The sequence below is a fragment of the Cricetulus griseus genome, chromosome 9 (genome assembly GCF_003668045.3).
Source record: "Cricetulus griseus strain 17A/GY chromosome 9, alternate assembly CriGri-PICRH-1.0, whole genome shotgun sequence".
Taxonomy (NCBI): domain Eukaryota; kingdom Metazoa; phylum Chordata; class Mammalia; order Rodentia; family Cricetidae; genus Cricetulus; species Cricetulus griseus.
This window is the reverse complement of record NC_048602.1, coordinates 26,850,940-26,869,011: the sequence shown is the minus strand read 5'-3', so window position 1 is coordinate 26,869,011 and position 18,072 is coordinate 26,850,940. Positions and strand designations below refer to the sequence as shown.

At 49.2% G+C, this 18,072-nt stretch overlaps 1 protein-coding gene across 1 annotated transcript; it reads right to left on the bottom strand.

The window, feature by feature from the left end:
• Positions 1-14,636: 14,636 nt before the first annotated feature.
• On the bottom strand, positions 14,637-17,432 carry Tex101 (testis expressed 101). Its single transcript, XM_027431132.2, has 5 exons — positions 17,369-17,432; positions 17,107-17,256; positions 16,569-16,754; positions 14,979-15,113; positions 14,637-14,869 (listed from the first exon to the last, which is right to left on the bottom strand). The coding sequence occupies exons 1-5, from the start codon at positions 17,430-17,432 to the stop codon at positions 14,637-14,639; spliced, it is 768 nt and encodes a 255-aa protein (XP_027286933.1).
• Between the last annotated feature and the right edge of the window lie 640 nt (positions 17,433-18,072).

Genomic DNA, 18,072 nt, shown 5'->3' with positions numbered 1-18,072 from the left:
AGATGTAAAACACATAAACAAAAAGCCTTCTTAGACTGTTCAGGAACCTTTACAGCAGAATAGCAAATGGCTGTCCTGAATGGTGACACTTTCCTGTGGTCATGCCCTCACTTTGTTGTGCCAGGTTCCCAGAGCCCAGAGACTAACCCAAGGGGTCCACGCTCTGACGCAAAAGCAAAAGGTTTCTTTTTATTTCAAGTCGGCCAGCTAGGATCTCACTGCATGGCGGGCAAATGAGATGCCAACCAGCCAAAAAGAGAAGCTTTTAAAGGGGCAGACCATAAGGTTGAAGGCCACAAATTACAGTTTCCATGGTTACTTAAGGTCATTCAAAGCACAGAGTTAGTCAGTAACTATACATTTTAAGGGAGATACGTTTGACTGAGATAAGACAGGGCATGGGCTTGCAGGGTTACAGGGTCACAGGGTCTGTCAGTTATCCCTTAGGCTGGGGGACCTTTATGACCAGCAATTAGCAAAGGAATGTTAACAGGAGTGGTGGACAGTCACCTCCCCTTCTCTGAGATCAGGGACTCAGGTGCCAGCCATGGCACTCCTGGTTTAAATTTTCCTTTACCATTAGAAGTTCCCTTTTCAGGGTCTGAGTTTTTAAAACCTTTATCAGTTTTAATTTTTGATTCCTCAACTTGAGTTGTCCAGCCAGGATGGTTGCCTCTGGGTTGTGGTCCAGCGGTGCTCAGCTGTGAGGCTTGACATCATGGAAACGTGACCATTGTCTTCCTGTGTGTTGCCATAAGTAGGTCCCTTGTTGCACCACTCTTAATAGCAGACTTGGGTTGCATGTCAGTGACATCTGTGGAAAACGGGTAATGACAGTGTGCAGGGCTTTGGGTGTCCGGGGTGGACCAGTCTGGTTTATTTGCCAGTGGGAGGCATGTGACTTGAGTCTGAGTCTTTGCCTACAGCGTCCCCTTATCCCCCAAACTTGACAGCCCTATCTGTTATCTCTGTCTTAGGATAGGATTGCACACTTGAGCCCTAAAGAACATCATTTCTTGGATATTAAGACTTAGTCTGAAAGATAACATTAAGAAAAAAAAAGCCAGAAAAAAAAAGGTATGAGTCAACATTCGTGGCTTTATAGAGGAAAGAGCAAAAAATTTAAGATAGGGTGTGGTGTAGCCCAGGCTGGCTTCACTGGCTATGTAGCCAAGGGTATCTTGAAATTCTCCTCTACCTTCCGAGTGCTGAGATAATTGTGTGTGTCACAGTGCTGGACTTATGGGGTGCTACCACTGAGCCACGCCCCCAGCCCCTCACTGGGGGAATTCTAGGCAGGGGCTCTACCACTGAGCCACGCCCCCAGCCCCTCACTGGGGGATTCTAGGCAGGGGCTCTACCACTGAGCCACGCCCCCAGCCCCTCACTGGGGGATTCTAGGCAGGGGCTCTACCACTGAGCCACGCCCCCAGCCCCTCACTGGGGGATTCTAGGCAGGGGCTCTACCACTGAGCCACGCCCCCAGCCCCTCACTGGGGGATTCTAGGTGGTGGCACTGCTGCTCAGCACAGCATTTCTTTCCCAGCTCCTTACTAAAGTCTCTTTCTCCTTTGTTGAAATCCTCTCTGTAAAACCTCTTGGTTCTTTTTAATGGCTGCATTTCAGGTCTGGGTGGTAAAACCCTCTCATCTTTCTGGTCTTAGGTGCCTCACCAGGCTTTGTGGGTTCCTGACCCAGTAAATCTGTTCTTGCCTGCTGTCCCTTAAAACTCGTCCCAGTGACTCAGTTTGAACTTGGTGTTTGTTTCCTGCTGGGCTTTCTAAGCAGGTGGCTCTTAAGGACAACAGCCCTTCCTTGTGGCTGCCCCAAATGCTTTGTAGGAAGTAGTCTGACAGCCCGTGTAGGGGCAGAGGCCTGGAGAGGTTATGAAACAAGCTCTAAGCTTCAGAATGAAAAAAGGCCCACCTAGGATATGAATTCAGTGGGCGGTTTAGCTGTTAATAGCTGTTGAGCAACCAGGGTTTACTGTTGCTCAACTGGGGTCTTTCAGCAGGGCAGTCCGGATTGCGTCTGACGGCGCCATCTGGTGGCCATCCGGAGTATTGCTGGTTGAGCTTTGTCCAGCCTTGGGCTGAATTCTGTTGCAGAGACACCTGCAAATATAGACTCTGTCCCACTTTTCATGGCGCCTTTTTGGAGGAGGTCGAGTTGGGATCAGGGCCTTCAGGGAAAAGTAGCACGCGCTAAGTTCTGAAATGCGGTGGGGAAAGGGTGACCAGCATTGAGGTAGATAGGGTCATCCTGGGTTACCTTTCCAGACTTTCTGTCTCAACAAAACAGAACCAAACCAAACCCAAGGGGTGGCCTGTGGTTCAGCTGCACAGAACGAGCCTGGCGTGTTCAAGGTTGAGTCTGATCTGCAGACACCACAGAAACAGACCTTTGTTTATTCTGAGAGCCCAGACTGGCCTGGAACTCACTGCTGACAGTGGACAGTTAGGCATTGCTGTCTGGAACTCTCTATATGAATATATTTATGCATCTATTCGTAACCATATCACAATTTCAAATTCTATGCTCCGAGGATTTGGTTAGATTCATTATCCAACCAACACCCTCTGCTCACGTCACCTCCTCCCAATTCCTGTGGTAACTTTTCCCCCGTAAGAATCTCTCTCTCTCAGCTAGTAAACAAAGAGGACCCTAAGAGAGACATACACGGTCCCCTGGAGAAGGGGAAAGGGTCACGATCCCCTGAGCAAATTGAGAGCACGGGAAGAGTGGGGAGGGAGCTATGAGAATGAGAAGGGGAGAAGAGGAAGGATGCAGAGGACATGAGGGAGCAGAAAGGTTGAGTCAGGTATAGATTAGAAGAAAGGACATGTGATAGGTAGGGTTTTAGTTGGGGGGGTGGGAGGGGAGGAGGGGAGGGAGAAGGGAACTGGGATTGTCGTGTAAAACAATCTTGTTTCTAATTCAAATAAAAAATTCTGAAAAAGAAACAAAAAATCTCTCTCCTCTCATCTGTCTGTCTATCTATCTATCTATCTATCTATCTATCTATCTATCTATCTATCTATCTATCTATCTAGGGTCATCCAATGTAGCCTGGTTGGCCTCAGACTCTCTATGTAGACCAGGCTGGCCTCAGGAGTGCCGGGATTAAAGGCGTGGACCCCACTCCCCCCACCTAGCTGCTGTTTCTTATGGAGTGGTGTCACGGCCAGGCTCTGTGGGGACAGCCCCATTTCTCCACCCCTCTGAGTGGGAGCCATGACCCCTCCTCCCACCAGCCTCTGCCACCCTTGCTCACCTTCCGCCCTTCCCACTCCTACCCAGAGTGCTCGCTCTGCTCCCCAGCGTTCTGTTTTCTGTGAACCTGGAATTGTAGCGTTTTCGTTGTTTTTTTTCTTTATATAAAGTGTTAGGTGCTGTTAGGTGCTCCAAAGATTGTAGTGACAGAGCAATCTTTACCTTAAATAATGAGAGGTGGGTAGAGGACAGAAGAGACGGGGAGGAGAGACTGTTTTCTGTTTTCTGTCAAGGAGCTATACTCCGCTAAGCATGGCAGCAGCGTCCTAGCACTTGGTAAACAGAGGTGGATGGGTCAGGAGTTCAAAGGCATCTTCAGCTACATAGTGAGTTTTAGACTGACCTCTCTCTCTCTCTCTCTCTCTCTCTCTCTCTCTCTCTCTCTCTCTCTCTCTCTTTGAGACAGGGTTTCTCTGTATAGCTTTGGAGCCTACCCTGGCACTCACTCTGTAGACCAGGCTGGTCTCGAACTCACAGAGATCCGCCTGCCTCTGCCTCCCGAGTGCTGAGACTAAAGGTGTGCGCCACCAACGCCTGTCTTAAAGAAAACCATATTAACTGCTGGGAGTTAATGCCTTTAACCTCAGCACTTGGGATGGAGACAGAGGCAGGTGGATCTCTGTGAGTTTTGGGGCTAGCCTGGTCTACAGAGTGAGTTGCAGGACAGCCTGGGCTACAAGGTGAGACCCTCCCTGTCTCAACACTTTCCCACCCCAAAAGAAACCTAACAAGTTAAGTTGGACTCGGTAGTGCCCGTCTTTAATGCCAGAGGCAGGAGGATCTCTGTGAGTTACGGCTCATCCAGGACTACATAGTGAGACCCTGTCTAAAGCAAAATAAATAAGTAAGTGGGAGAGATATTCAAGAATAGCTGAGGTTGCCATCCAGATTCCGTGGGGTGTGGCTCAGCAACAGAGCATTTGCCAGTCTGCACAAGGTCCCGGATTCAATCCCCAGCCCCACAAAACCTAGGAAGTTGAGTAAAAGAAAGCATGCCATCTACAGGTGCTGGTCTGAAGCTTACTATGAGCAGTGGTGACCTGGGCTTCTGGCAAAAATTGGCACGGCTCCCGGGTGGGGAAGGCTGAACAACGTCATGAGATCCTGTCTCAACATAAATTTTTTTTGGGGGCGGGGCAGAGTTTCTTTGAGTAGCCCAGGCTGTCCTGGAACTTACTCTGTAGACCAGGCAGAGATGGACCTGCCTCTGCCTCCGGGCACCACCGTCGTCCAGCTCAAAATAAAATAAAAAAAAAATCCACCCAGGCAGTATATTAAAACTCGACTCATGTGTATTCAAAAATAAAGTTTTTTTTTTTTTTCTGCAAGTGTTGGGGATATAACTCAGTGGTAGAGTTCTTGCTTAACTTCCATAATACAAAGCCCTGGATTTGATCCTCAGTCCTATAGGGAAAGGAAGAAAAAAAAAAAGAGCTAGGCATGGTGACACATACCTATAATCCTAGCATTTGGAAGACAGAAGTAGGAAAATAGGAAGTTCAACGTTATCCTGGGCCCAAGTAGTGAGTTCAAGGTCAGCCTCAGCACATGAGATCTTGTCTCAAAATAAATAAATTATATATATATGTAAACAGCTTCAGGAGCAGTCGTGACTGGGAGTCATCCGCGTGTTCTGTGTCAGTTACGCTAGGTAACAAATTAGTTACTTAGTGCTCACACTGGCAGGTGGACAGTTTGAGCTAGGTTTGGCCCGATGATTGGGCTTGCTCAGAAGTTGGGAGTTGTCTGTCAACTGGTTTAGTTGGTCTGGACAGGCTTGGCTGAGCTCCCCATGGCTCTCTCATCTTTCAGTACAGCTTATATGGGCTTGTCCTCACACGACAGTGTTTAAACCTCGCCATTGAGGCTCAGGTTTTCCATTGCCTGTAATGTGGTGTGTTCATCTCATTGAAACATCTCATCCTACCGGGCACTTTTCCTTCGGATTATAATGAAGATGCTTTCATCCTAAGATGCACTGTCTGATGGATAATAATAATGTTAGTTTAAATAGAGTTTTGATGATTAGAACTATAAAGCAGGAGGTGTCACACAGCTAGAACACATGAGTTTCTGTTGAGGAGCCATGTAGACTGTGGCATAGGTCAATGATCAAGAAAAACAGCTGAGGGGCTCGAGAGATGGCTCAGAGGTTAAGAGCACTGACTGCTCTTCCAGAGGTCCTGAGTTCAATTCCCACCAACCACACGGTGGCTCACAACCATCTGTTATGAGATCTGGTGCCCTCTTCTGGTGTGCAGATAGACATGGAAGCAGAATGTTGTGTACATAATAGATAAATAAAATATTAAAAAAAAGAAAAACAGCTGAGTCCCGGTAGCCCAGCTGGTTTAAACTCTTTTAACCTTAATGTTGGGTGATGTGTTCTCAGGTTTGGTATGGTGAGATATTGTTTGTGATTTATTAAAGCTTGCCTGAGGATTCAGAAAGCAAAGTCAGTCACAGGCCACAGAAGCCAGACAAACACCTTTATAATCCCAACAGCCAGAAGCTAGAGGTGGTGGTACACACCTTTAATCCTAGGACTCAGGATTAAGAGATAGACAGATCTCTGTGATTCAAGGCCACCCAGCCAAACACAAGAGCTAATCACTTTATAGAGAATTACAGCTCACACCTTTAGTCCCAACATTAGGGAAGTATATAAGACAGAAGCAAGGTCTCAGAGAGGCCTTCGTTCTCCAGCCACACTGAGGAGAGGCAGTGGTTTGAGACTTGGTGAAGAGCTCATGTGTGGATCAGCCCTTTCAGCCTGAGCTAGAGGCGAGAGCTAGTGGCCGGCTGCTTTGCTTTCTGATATTCAGCTTGAAATTTGCACCCCAATATCAGTCTCTAGGACATTTACTTTTTGTGTTACAGTTTTGGAGTGCATAATTTTTGAGGTAAACATCCCAAGAAGACAGTCCAAGTTTTAGAAAGGCAAAGAATTGAATGCAAAACTCTTTAAGGTCAGGGAATAAGAACAAAGCAACCCAATTATCATTGCCTGATGTACCTTTCTGCTAGGCTAGGACTGGTTGATAGCCAAAGGTGATGACTAATTCCTTGTACCCATTTTTTCCCTTAATCTCCTGATAGAAAAAAAAACCTATTGATGAGTGACTATGTACCCTAAAGATTTAAAGTAGAGCTGGCTGATTCTTTTTCATGTATAAAAGTTTAGGTTTGTGATTCTTTGAAGACTCCTTAGAAGATTACCTCTCAACATAAGTGATAAAGAAATTGGCCCTTTCTTTGTAAGTGCAAAACGCAGCCTGCCAGTAAAAGGCTTTACTGAGAAGGATATTTTGCTTGTCTACAAGGTTTATCTATAACAAGTTGTTTGAGTATGAATGTACCTGGGCTCCTGGGATAATTTGTTTTTCATCTGTAACACAGAAAATATGTAGTCATGTAAGGGATATGGAAAACATGCAATTTTTACTGTTCGTTTTGTATTCATTGTGACCATTCACTTGAAAAATAGAATCTAACCACATTGTAATCTTCTATATTGCCAGAAAGTTCTTTCTGGGGTTTATAGGCTATAAGGAAAAGAATAAAGATAGAGCTAAGATGAGTTAGAAGGAAAACATCCAGAATGAGAGCGTTAGGAGGAGAATATCAAGACAGACAGAAGGAGCAGGCACTTCTGGATAGGGATAAGAGAACACAGAACACCGATTGAAGACTAAAGAAGGAAACCATCAAGAGAATGTGTGAGTGTCTTTTCTCTACCCCCTTCAGATAAAAAGTCTAGTATTGCTGGTTTTGGATTCCCTTTGAGCCCCGTGCTGTTGGAGCCTGGTCTTCCAGGCAGCAATAAGTGAGCTCCTTCTGTTAGTCTGGCCTCTTGTCCGAAAGGTCCCATAATCCCCCCTAACTGTGCCACCAGCAGGGGACAAAGTGTTAAATATGTGAATATGTGGGGGACTTTCATCTCCCAATCATAATTATTGGTTTCTTCAAAACAGGCTGGCCATCCTCCTGCCTCAGCCTTCTGGGTGCTGGGATGGCAGGGAAAGGTTGTCATGCCAGACTTTATGTTTGCTTTTTTTTTTTTTTTTTTTCAAGACAGGGTTTCTCTGTGTAGCTTTGGAGCCTATCCTGGCACTCGTTTTGGAGACCAGGCTGACTTCGAACTCACAGAGATCCGCCTGCCTCTGCCTCCCGAGTGCTGGGATTAAAGGCGTGCGCCACCAACGCCCGGCTCTGACTTTATGTTTTCAATTTATATTTTCTTCATTTGAAAATATTTATTTATTTTTAATTTATGTGTATGTGTGTTTTGCCTGTATGTATGTGTGTGTGCCCCTGGAAGCCAGAAGAGGACATTGGATTCCCTGAAGCAGGAGTTACAGACAGTGTGAGCTGCTACATGGCTGCTGGGAATTGAACCTTGGTCCTCTGGAAGAGCAGACAGTGCTCTGAACCACTGAGCCACCTCTCCAGTCCCTGCCTAGAATCCCCCAGTGAGGGGCTGGGGGCGTGGCCTTCACAGGCCACATGATTCTGGACAGTCTGCTTTATGCCCCTATACTTTAGTAATCAGACATAAGTTACCAGAGCCTGTTCCCCTTGCCTGTCTCTGCTTCCGCGCCATAGGGGTTTGTGAGGATTAAATGAAGGCTTTGCAGGAAATACAGTGAGGATCCAGTACTTGAGGATTGACGTCTTTACAGTTTTGCTTGGGTCTTGTGTGCTGGTTCCTCCCCTTCTCTTAATGTGTGTGCTCCTGAGTGCTGGAAAGAGAAGGGTGTGTGTTGCATGCACACAGGTGCCTGGTGCATTCATCTGTGTGAAGACACAGAGGCCAAAGGAAGATGTCAGGTGCATTCCAAGGTTCTGCCCCTTATTCCCTTGAGACAGGGTCTCTCCCTGAACTGGGAGCTAGGCTGGTGGCCAGCAAGTCCCAGCCCTCCTCCCGTCTCCACCCCAGCACAGCACTGGAGTTATAGGCATGTGGGGCTACGGGGATGTGAACTCATGTCTTCATGCTTACACAACAAGACGTGCCATCTCTTGGAGCCATCTCCCTGGCTGGATACTGTGCAGCAACATATAACTCTTCTCTATTCTTATTTATTTATTTTTTTTTACAGAGTATGTAGGGGAGTTAGGCATGTGTGTGGGGGCCAAGGAGGCCAGAAGAGGACATCAGGTTCCCTGGTGTTGGATTTGTGAGCTGCCTAATGCGGGTGCTGGCACCTGAACTCGGGTCCTCTACAAGTGCGGCAAGGGCTTCTAACTGCTCAGTCATCCCCAGCCACCTAACCCCTTTTTAAAACATCACTTGTTGACTCAGTCATTCCCTTGGACACAAGCCCAGGCTGGCCTTGCACTCACCATGCTCCTGCCTCCAAGGGCTGGGATTACAGTGTGCACGGCCATGCCCGGCACTTAACCCTAACACAGAGACCACTCCCCCCAGGTGTGACATGAGGACAGTGCACAACTTGGAAAGAAGGCCCCATCTCCCTCCTTCACAGAGTCTTGGGCATTTCCCCTGATGTCTGGAACCTTCATCATTGACTCTGGAACGTCTCATGTAGGGAGTTTGTATAAATCTGCAATGTTCTGGAACGTCTCATGTAGGGAGTTTGTATAAATCTGCAATGTCTCCAGAGGGACACTTTGTCCTCGGCTGATTGTGTTATTTGCAGAGGTTCATGAACTTTGGGAGAAGGCACCTGGCTGGAGGAAACAGGAAGTAGGTCACTGGGTGCTCCTCCAGAGGACCTAAGTTCAATTCCCAGCACTCACAAGGGAGATTATAACTGTCACAGAGCACTAAACAAGGAATTGACAACGCATTTATTTTGGTATTGGGGACAGGTCTCAGAGCCTTGAACAGGCTAGGCAGGGGCTCTACCGCCGAGCCACGGCCCCAGCCCCTCACTGGGGGATTCTAGGCAGGGGCTCTACCACTGAGCCACGCCCCCAGACCCTCACTGGGGCATTCTAGGCAGGGGCTCTACCACTGAGCCACGCCCCCAGACCCTCACTGGGGGATTCTAGGCAGGGGCTCTACCACTGAGCCACGCCCCAGCCCTCACTGGGGGATTCTAGGCAGGGGCTCTACCACTGAGCCACGCCCCCAGCCCCTCACTGGGGGATTCTAGGCAGGGGCTCTACCACTGAGCCACGCCCCCAGACCCTCACTGGGGGATTCTAGGCAGGGGCTCTACCACTGAGCCACGCCCCCAGCCCTTCACTGGGTGATTCTAGGTAGGGGCTCTACCACTGAGCCACGCCCCCAGCCCCTCACTGGGGGGATTATAGTCAGGTGTTCTATTACTGAGCCACGCCCCCAGCCCCTCACTGGGGGGATTATAGTCAGGTGTTCTATTACTGAGTCATGCTCCCAGTCCATTCATTCCATCTATTCTGCTTCTGAAGTACACCGCCTTTCTTTCTTTCCTTCCTCCTTTCTTTTTCTTTCTTTCTTTTTCTTTCTTTCTCTTTCTTTCCTTCTTTCTTTTTAAAAATGTTTGTAGTTTGAGGGAGTCTCACAAAGTTACAGAGGCTGGTCTTGAACATGTCATGTGACCCTCCTCCCTCGGGTCTCACAAGTAGGTGGGACAGAAGACGTTTCTTTTCTTCATATACACTCAGAAAAGACTCCGAGCTTTTACTGCGTCAAGTTTCTCCGGTTTGGAATGAAAGACCCCCGAAGAGGTACTTTTGTAGAGGGAGACCCACACCCAGGAATCAGCGAGGCCACGAACTGGATGCAAAAAACAAGAGGCTTTATTGGAGACTCGGGTACCCGGGGCGACTTAGCTTTTCTGAGGCCAAGCGCCCCGAGCCAAGGGAAAGGGGTCCTTATATAGGGAAAAAGGCGCAAGCTAGGAGCAGGGATTCTATTGGATGGTTCAAATGAGGCACAGAGCCATTCCAGATCAGCATATTCTCAAGGTCTGGTGTCTGGTACAACAGACTCAATTCCCCCTCCCTCCGTGTCCAGATGGCTGACCTTGGGGGCGGAGACCTTGGGACGGAGAGTTTCTCATCGGGCGGGGCTCAGGGGCAGGGCTCCAGGCCGGCTCACTTGGTGTTTGTTCTCGTGCCGGCCCACCTGGTGCTCGCCCTCGTGACGGCCCACCTGGTGCTCGTTCTCGGGCCAGCCTACCTGGTGCTCGTTCTCGGGCCTGCCCACCTGGTGCTCGTTGCTCGGCCCCAGCCCCGAGGCGCGGTGCCAGGCGGGGCGGGCCGGGGGCGCGAGCCCTGCCGGGGTGAAGGCTTGGGAGGCCCCGGCAGCTTCGGGGCAGGGGGCTCAGGGGCATTCCGAGCGGGTCTTTCAGGAAGTCTCTCCTGCAGGATGTGTGTTAGTCGCCCACTCCCCAGGCTGTAGTGCCCTTAGGAGGCTGATGAGACCCAGGGAAAGGAAGTCACGGTGAAGGTGTGCCATCGAAGAGGTTCGGGGCACGCTCTGACCTCTTCCTCTCTGTTTTGCTTTCTGGAAGCCATGAGAAGAGACCTGCCATGTGCTCACAGTCGAGGGCATTTGTGCTGCCCCAGGGAAAAGCCACCCTGAGTATCTGAACCCATGAGTCACACAAACCTTTCTTCTTTACGAGTTGGTCCTCCCAGGTGTTTCATCACAGCAACAGAAAGCTAACACGCAGGTGATATCCTAATGACTTTATTAGAATTAACGGAACACCAACGACAGCAACAGCGACCATACAAGCCGTGTAGGAAGTAAATCAAGGTTAAGGGTCACATGGCTGGGAAACGGCAGAGCCGGGACTGTAACCACACCATTCAGAAGTGGGGCCTGAGTCATTTGGCGGCATTTCACTTATGGTATGCAACTGTCTCCAACACCCAGGTTTCCCATGTTGGTTTCAGCTGTGCAGACCCGAGGGAGAAGAGGAGCGCCACCTTGTGTCAGGAGATGGAATCTCAGCGCCACGGCTCAGTTTCCCTAACCTACTCAGCCTGCCTTATTATCAGGGTGTCTCAGATGTCGTGGCTTGATGTATAGCTCACTTGGCAGGCCCTGGGCTTGCTCAAACAAACAAACAAACAAACAAACAAACAAACAACAGGCATGGAGGTATAAGGATAAATTAGACATATATTTTATTCCCAACACTCAAAATTTAACTTGAAAATCTTCATGTGTGCGTTAGGGATCTTCTGGAGTTACAAATGGTGGCGACCTGCTGGACATGGGTGCTGGGGACCAACTCCGGTCCTCTGCAAGAGGAGTAAGCACTCTTAAGCACTGAGCCATCTCTTCCGCTGCTCTCATTTTTTCAAGTTCAGGCATAAGCAAAAGCTTATTTGGAAAGCTCTCCAAATTCTTATCTCTACACCCATAAAGTAGCACAGCTCTCAGGCATCCTCTAAGTTTTCCCTTCTAAAATAAGGTTTTATTTTAATTACAAGTGTGCATGTGAGCCCTTGAAGGTCAGAAGTCGTTGGCTCTCTTGTGGGCCCCTAGCTCCAGGGGATGGTGAGCTGTCCTTGAGGGACCAAAAATTCAAATTCATAACAGTTTAAAAAACTTAGGCCCTGAAAAGGGGACATCTAGTGGAAAAGGAAAATTTAACTCCTTAAATCAGGAGTGCCATGGCTGGCACCTGATCCCCTGCTCTCAGAGAAGGGGAGGTAACTGTCCACTACTGCTGTTAACATTCCTTTGCTGATTGCTGGTCATAAAGGTCCCCCAGCCCAAGGGATAACTGACAGACCCTGTGACCCTGTAACCCTACAAGCCTGTCTTATCTCAGTCAAATGTATCTCCCTTAAAATGTATAGTTACTGACTCTGTACTTTGTATGACCTTAAGTAACCATGGAAACTCTGAAATGTGTAGCCTTCAACCTTATGGTCTGCCCCTTTAAAAGCTTCTCTTTTTGACTGGGTGGCATCTCATTTGTCCGCCATGCAGTGAGATCCTAGCTGGCCAGCTTGAAATAAAAAGAAACCTTTTGCTTTTGCATCAGAGTGACGACTCTTTGGGTTAGTCTCTGGGCTCCCCTGGCACAACATCCTGTTTGTGGTACAAACTGAACTTAGGTTCTCTGAGTGGGAGGGAGAGGGGGAGAGGAGGAGAGACAGAGACAGAGACAGAGACAGAGAGAGACAGAGACAGAGAGAGAGAGAGAGAGAGAGAGAGAGAGAGAGAGAGCGCCCATGCTCGCTCATGAGCTGACTGCTGCCCCTTCCCCCACAAAGTTCCTTTGTGCAGTGGACTGTGGTTAACTCTTAGGGTTTCTGTTGCTTTGATGAAAACACCATGATCTAGGGGGCAAGCCGGGAGGGAAAGGGTTTATTTATCATAGTCTATCACTGAAGGAAGCCAGGGCAGGATCAAACAGCACAGGAACCTAGAGGTAGAAGCTGATGCAGAGGCCATAGAAGGGGAGCTGCTTTACTGGCTTGCTCTCATGGCTTGCCCAGTCTTTCTTACAGAACCCAGGACCACCAGGCCAGGGATGGCACCACCCACAATGGGCTAAGTACATGCCTACAGCTCAGTCATGTGACGGCATTTTCTTAATCGAAGTGCCCTCCTCTCAGATGACTTTAGCTTGTGTCAAGTTGATAAAAAAACTAGCCAGCACATTAACACAGACTTCTCGAAAGTGGTCAAACTGTGGAGAATGTGTCTGTGGCGTGCTCCGTCTCAAATGGGCCATCTGTATCACGCTCCTATCCTCAAGGCTCAGGGACCATTGTTGGGGAGGAGGGTGGAAAGATTCTAAGACCCAGAGGACCAGAGAGAAACTGCCTTGTGGACAGGATAGGACCACTGCACTCAGGACCCTCCAGCAGCTGTGGGTGTCTGCACAGGATCAAGCCAGTCGACGCTGCCGTGTGGAGCAGGGAGGGGTTCACAAGCCCCCAATCTTTAGCTGAGAAGGGACATTAGATGGCTGCTAGGGGAGGGAGTCAGTTTTAAGGGTGTGGCCCCTGGTAGAGTCCCGGGGTTGGCCCCCACACAGGAGTATGGGGCATCGAAAAATGGAAGCCTTTCATTATCTAAACGACAGCAAACCAGGACATGAAGTTGGGAAGGGGCAGGGAGGTGGGGATGGGTCTGGAAGGGTTAGGGAGAGAAGATGGACAGGTGAATTATTGCATGTATAAAATTCTCAAGGAATTATTAAAAATATTGTATTAGAAAATCTAACTCAGGCTGGGCAGTGGTGGCACACACCTTTAATCCCAGCAGTCAGGAAGCAGAGGCAGAGGCAGAGGCAGGCGGATCTCTGTGAGTTTGAGACCAGCCTGGTCTACAAGAGTGAGTGCCAGGACAACCGCCAAAGCCACAGAGAAACCCTGTCTCAAAAAACCAAAAAAAAAAAAAAAAATCTAACTCTGGAGGCAGAGGCAGGTGCATCTCTGTGAAATTGAGGTCAGTTTGGTTTACATAGTGAGCCCCTGGCCAGCCGTTTCAAAAAACAAAAAATGACAACAAAAAAGATTAGGCTGGGAATCCTACAGAGAGATGAACATATTAGAGTAAAAGAAAAAAAAAATCAAGACTTTTGGTCAAATACCTATGTTTATGTCCTGGCTCTGTCCAAAGTCATTTCTTGGTTCTCTCTCTCTCTCTCTCTCTCTCTCTCTCTCTCTCTCTCTGTCTGTCTGTCTGTCTCTGTGTGTGTACATCTCTCTCTTTTTATATATGTATATATATTTGCTATATGGTCTCACTATGTCGTCCTGGTTGGCCTGGAATTCACTCTGGAGACCAGGCTGGCCTGAAACTCCCAGGGATCCACCTGCCTCTGCCTCTGCCTCTGGAGTGCTGAGATTAAAGGTGTGCGCCACCCCCATCCAGCAGTTTTCTGATCAGGGTCTTGCTATGTCAGCAGGTTGGCCTGATACACCCTGAGTACTGCAAGTACAACCATGTACCATCTTGCCTGGCTTTGCCTATAGTTATGGGAATGGGAGAAATTCAAATTTATCCAAATTGTTTCCTTACCAGGAAAACGTGTGTTAGACAACACATTAGCAGTGCCCTCTTCAGCACTGAAACCCCACTGCATGGCTTGAAGCCTACACAAATGACAACTCTGGGTAGGTGGAAAGGCTCAGTGGATAAAAGTGCTGGCCACCAAGCCCGATGACCTGAGTTTGATGCCCTGGGACCCACATGGTGGAAGGAGAAAGCTCACTTCTGAAAATTGTCCTTGGACTCCCTCTCCTCTCTCCCCTCATCACACACAAGATCTAATAGAAAAGCACTAAGTTTATTTTTTGTGTCAAATACACATCCTATTTCTCTGCTCCTCAAGCCCCACCCCTACCCCATTCTTCCAATTGGTGGCCAGCAGACAGGCGGCTTCCTCCTAGCCAAAAGCCTAGAGTTTGGGACACAGACCCCCCACAGTGCCCTCTCAGGGTATCTGGGCGAGGGCCACCATCACTGCTGGCAGCACTAGTTCCAGCATCCACAGTGAGGTGAGCATCCACGAGGCCCGACTTTCTTCTGCCTTTCTGGGCTGAAGGATCGGGTGGTAGCTGCAGGTCTCCTTGACTGTCATGGGTCCCACTGAGTCCATTGTAGCCATCAGTCTGCAGCCAATCACAGTGGTACAGCCTTTAACATGCACAACGGAGTCCATCCCTCCTATGAGCCAGAGGGGATGGGGCGACAGAGACAGAAGTTTAGGGAACGGTGAGCCCAGTCTTCCCTCACCTCTGGATCCCCAAGTGTCAGAACCTTGAGGGGCCTTTACCTCCGGAGAGCTCAAGTTTTCCTTCATAGCACTGAGTTGTACTGTTGGCACAGGGCATAACGGGGGCACTGGAACAGGACCCCAGAGCCACACATGTTGGGCATTGGAAGGCTTCTGATGATATACTGGAAGTTGCTGGATGAAGACAAAGAGAGGGAGAGTTAAGGCTGTATCCACCTCCTGGAGGAGCCTGTCCTGGCAGCCTTCTCTCCCCACCTGGGACATGTAGAGATCACACTAACCAACCCACTACTGAGTCCCGCTTACCCTTTTCCCCAGCTGATTTTCTTTTCGGAACCTCAGCCACGGGGCTGTTGAGATGGTGCAGCAGGTACAGGCACTTATTGTGCAAGCCTTGAGACCTGGGTTCAATCCTCCACACCCAAACATAGGTGGAGGAAGAAAACCAACTCTCTAACATGTCCGACTTCCACACATGTGCATGCATGAACACACACACACACACACACACACACACACACACACTAAAAAGACCACAGCTACCATGACTTCTACATACATGCATGAGTACACGCACGCACGCACGCACGCACCCACACACACTATAAGAAACCCCAGAGACCACATAAATTCCACACCCGGCCTACCCCCGTGACAGAGTTGAAAGAACAGTTCTAGCAGAAAGATTTGTGGGTAATCAGTGATATCACAACTCAGTACTGCACTCAAGGTACAGGTAAAGAAATAGAGGACACCAGCTACCTAAGATGCCTCAGTGAGCACCTTCCAGGAGCTGAGATCCGAACTGAGAAGAAGGCTGTTATATGAGCATGGGCTTGAGGCAGAGATGGGGCAGGGTGAGGGAGGACATGTCACTGGCTTTTTTTTTTTATGACCTGTAACATCTACATTAAGAAAAACAATCTTTTTTTTAAGTGTATGTGGTATGGGTGTGTGAGCATTTGCGTGTGGGCGCATGCATGGGTGTGGGGGCTAGAGGACAACCTCAGGTGTCCTCAGGGATGCTATCCACTTCCTTTGAGTAAGGCTCTCTCACTGCCCTGGTGCCCACCAATTAGGCCAGCCTGGTTGGTCAGGACACCCAAAGGATCCTCCCATCCCCCTCCACCTCTGAGAGCTGGGATTACAAACTCATGGTGCCATGCCTGGCAGGTTTATGTGTGCCCTGGGAAATGCAATGCAGGTCCTCAGGCCTGTAGGGCAAGTGCTTTACCTACTGACCCATCTATAGTGTGTTAAAAGTGTGACTGCACGTCTAAGATACAACATAAGGCACAAAAGAGGGGCAAGTCGGTCAGGTGACTGCAGGCCTGGAGGCCAAACTGGGGGACTGGATTCTTGCCACCTGGCAATGAAGAACCCACAACTGTTGAAATGAATGCCACCATCTGCTCAGCAACTTATGGAGACTCCTTATTGCTGAGTGAACACCCCCCCCCCCCCGGTTGACAGCGCAGCCTTTACTATCTGATGTCCCTCTGCCACGGGGAGGGCTCAGAAAGGGACCATGGAGACCAGGGGAATCTTCTGCATTTGGCTCCCCGAGGCCCACGCCAAGCAGAAACCCGAGAGAAGAGAGACCTGCTCATCCCCCCACTCCCCAGGTACCTGTGGTGTCTGGTGGTTTCCAGAATAGGGATACGTTCTTGCTGTTGTTGCAGAGGCTGTTGTTGCAGTAGTTACTGTAGGAGATAGCAATCAACCCAGGAGGGGGGGCGTACTGGATGAAAGTCACTGCTTCCGTTTCTTGAGAGGCACAACCCTTACTGGCCAAAACAGCAGTCTTGGTTCCCTCTGTGAGACAGGGAGTAGAGAAGGTGGATGGCGGGCCTAAAGCTTAGCTGGGAGAGAGAGCAGACAACACGGCTACCCTCTTCCTCAAGCCCAAGGGATCCCTCTGTCTCTGCCTCTCCAGTGCTGGGGTTGCAAATTCATGCCGCCACACGTGGCATTTTCATGTGCTGGCTCTCTGGGGATTCAACTGAGATCCTGATGTACTCAAGGCGAGTGCCTTACTGACCAAGCTAGCGTTCCAACCCCCATCTACACTGCCATAGGGTTTCGACGTTGGTAATAAATGTAACCCTGTGTAGCTGGACTGCCGTCACCCAGCAAGGAGAATCAGTAAAACTGGATCCAACTCTACCTGCTTTAATCAACAGCACAGTCTCCTGGCAAAGTTCTCCAGGACTGCACTTCTCAACCTTGCCAGGCTTTGAAGTCCAGTTAAAGGTTCGGCTTGGATCGTCTTCTAAACGCAGGACTTTACTCACTGCACAGTGTAGACTTTGGGCCACTGGGAAGATGGGATAAAAAATAATCAATTGCTCTTCTCCGTGGGGTGATCTCTTCCCGCCATAAATCCACCCTCTGTGGAACCAGCTGCTCGCTCTAGGTCCCACACATACACGTCCAGTGGGAGGCTCCCAGCAGGAGGAGGAACAGCAAATGCTGGACACAGCAGCCTGCCATGGCTTCTCAATCTGGGAAGAGCTGACCAGGACCTAGGAACTAAAGGAGAACAGGAGACAATTCAAGCAGACAGACAGGGATTAGATCTCAGTTTTCTCTAAGCGTCCACTTTGTGGGAGATTTATGGCACGCAAGGCCATGAAGTCTGCCCTCAAGTGCCTTGCGTGTTACCAGCAAAGTCACACGTTTATTGTGCCTAATTTCCATAGTTCTAAGACCCAGCCATGGATAGCTGACAAGGTTTTGGCAACACTCTTTCTTCAGTGTGTAGATACAGGAGAGTAGCCCTGGGAGCCCTCTGCCTTAAGCCTCGGAGGTTCAGATCCACAGCAGATCTCTCAAGGCCTCAGTATCTCAGCCCGTAGGACCCAGTTTCACAAGGACTCAAATTCTGAGGGAACTGCTCTGTTCATCCTAGAATTCAGCAGTTTAAAAGCTACTTCACCCCGCCCCCAAAGGGCAGTCAGCCTATTCCCTCAGACTCAAGAGACTGCTGAATTCCACTCCTCGATACAGAAGTACCCAGGCTCCTCCTTCAGACCCAAAGTCCGGAACCCAGTGCTCCTAAGAGACCTAGTGGAAGAGAATCCAGTTCTCCTTCCTCAGACACTCAAGCCTCCCCCCAACCCCCCTCAGAATA

Bases quoted from the DNA above. Each gene is read 5' to 3' on its own strand.
- Tex101 (XM_027431132.2), bottom strand. From the start codon at position 17,432: ATGGCAGGCTGCTGTGTCCAGCATTTGCTGTTCCTCCTCCTGCTGGGA. The intron at 15,114-16,568 runs GTACCTGGGGAG...GTCTTCATCCAG, and splicing joins GAAACCACCAGACACCACAG to CAACTTCCAGTATATCATCA. The intron at 14,870-14,978 runs GTAAAGGCCCCT...TCTGGCTCATAG, and splicing joins AAAACTTGAGCTCTCCGGAG to GAGGGATGGACTCCGTTGTG.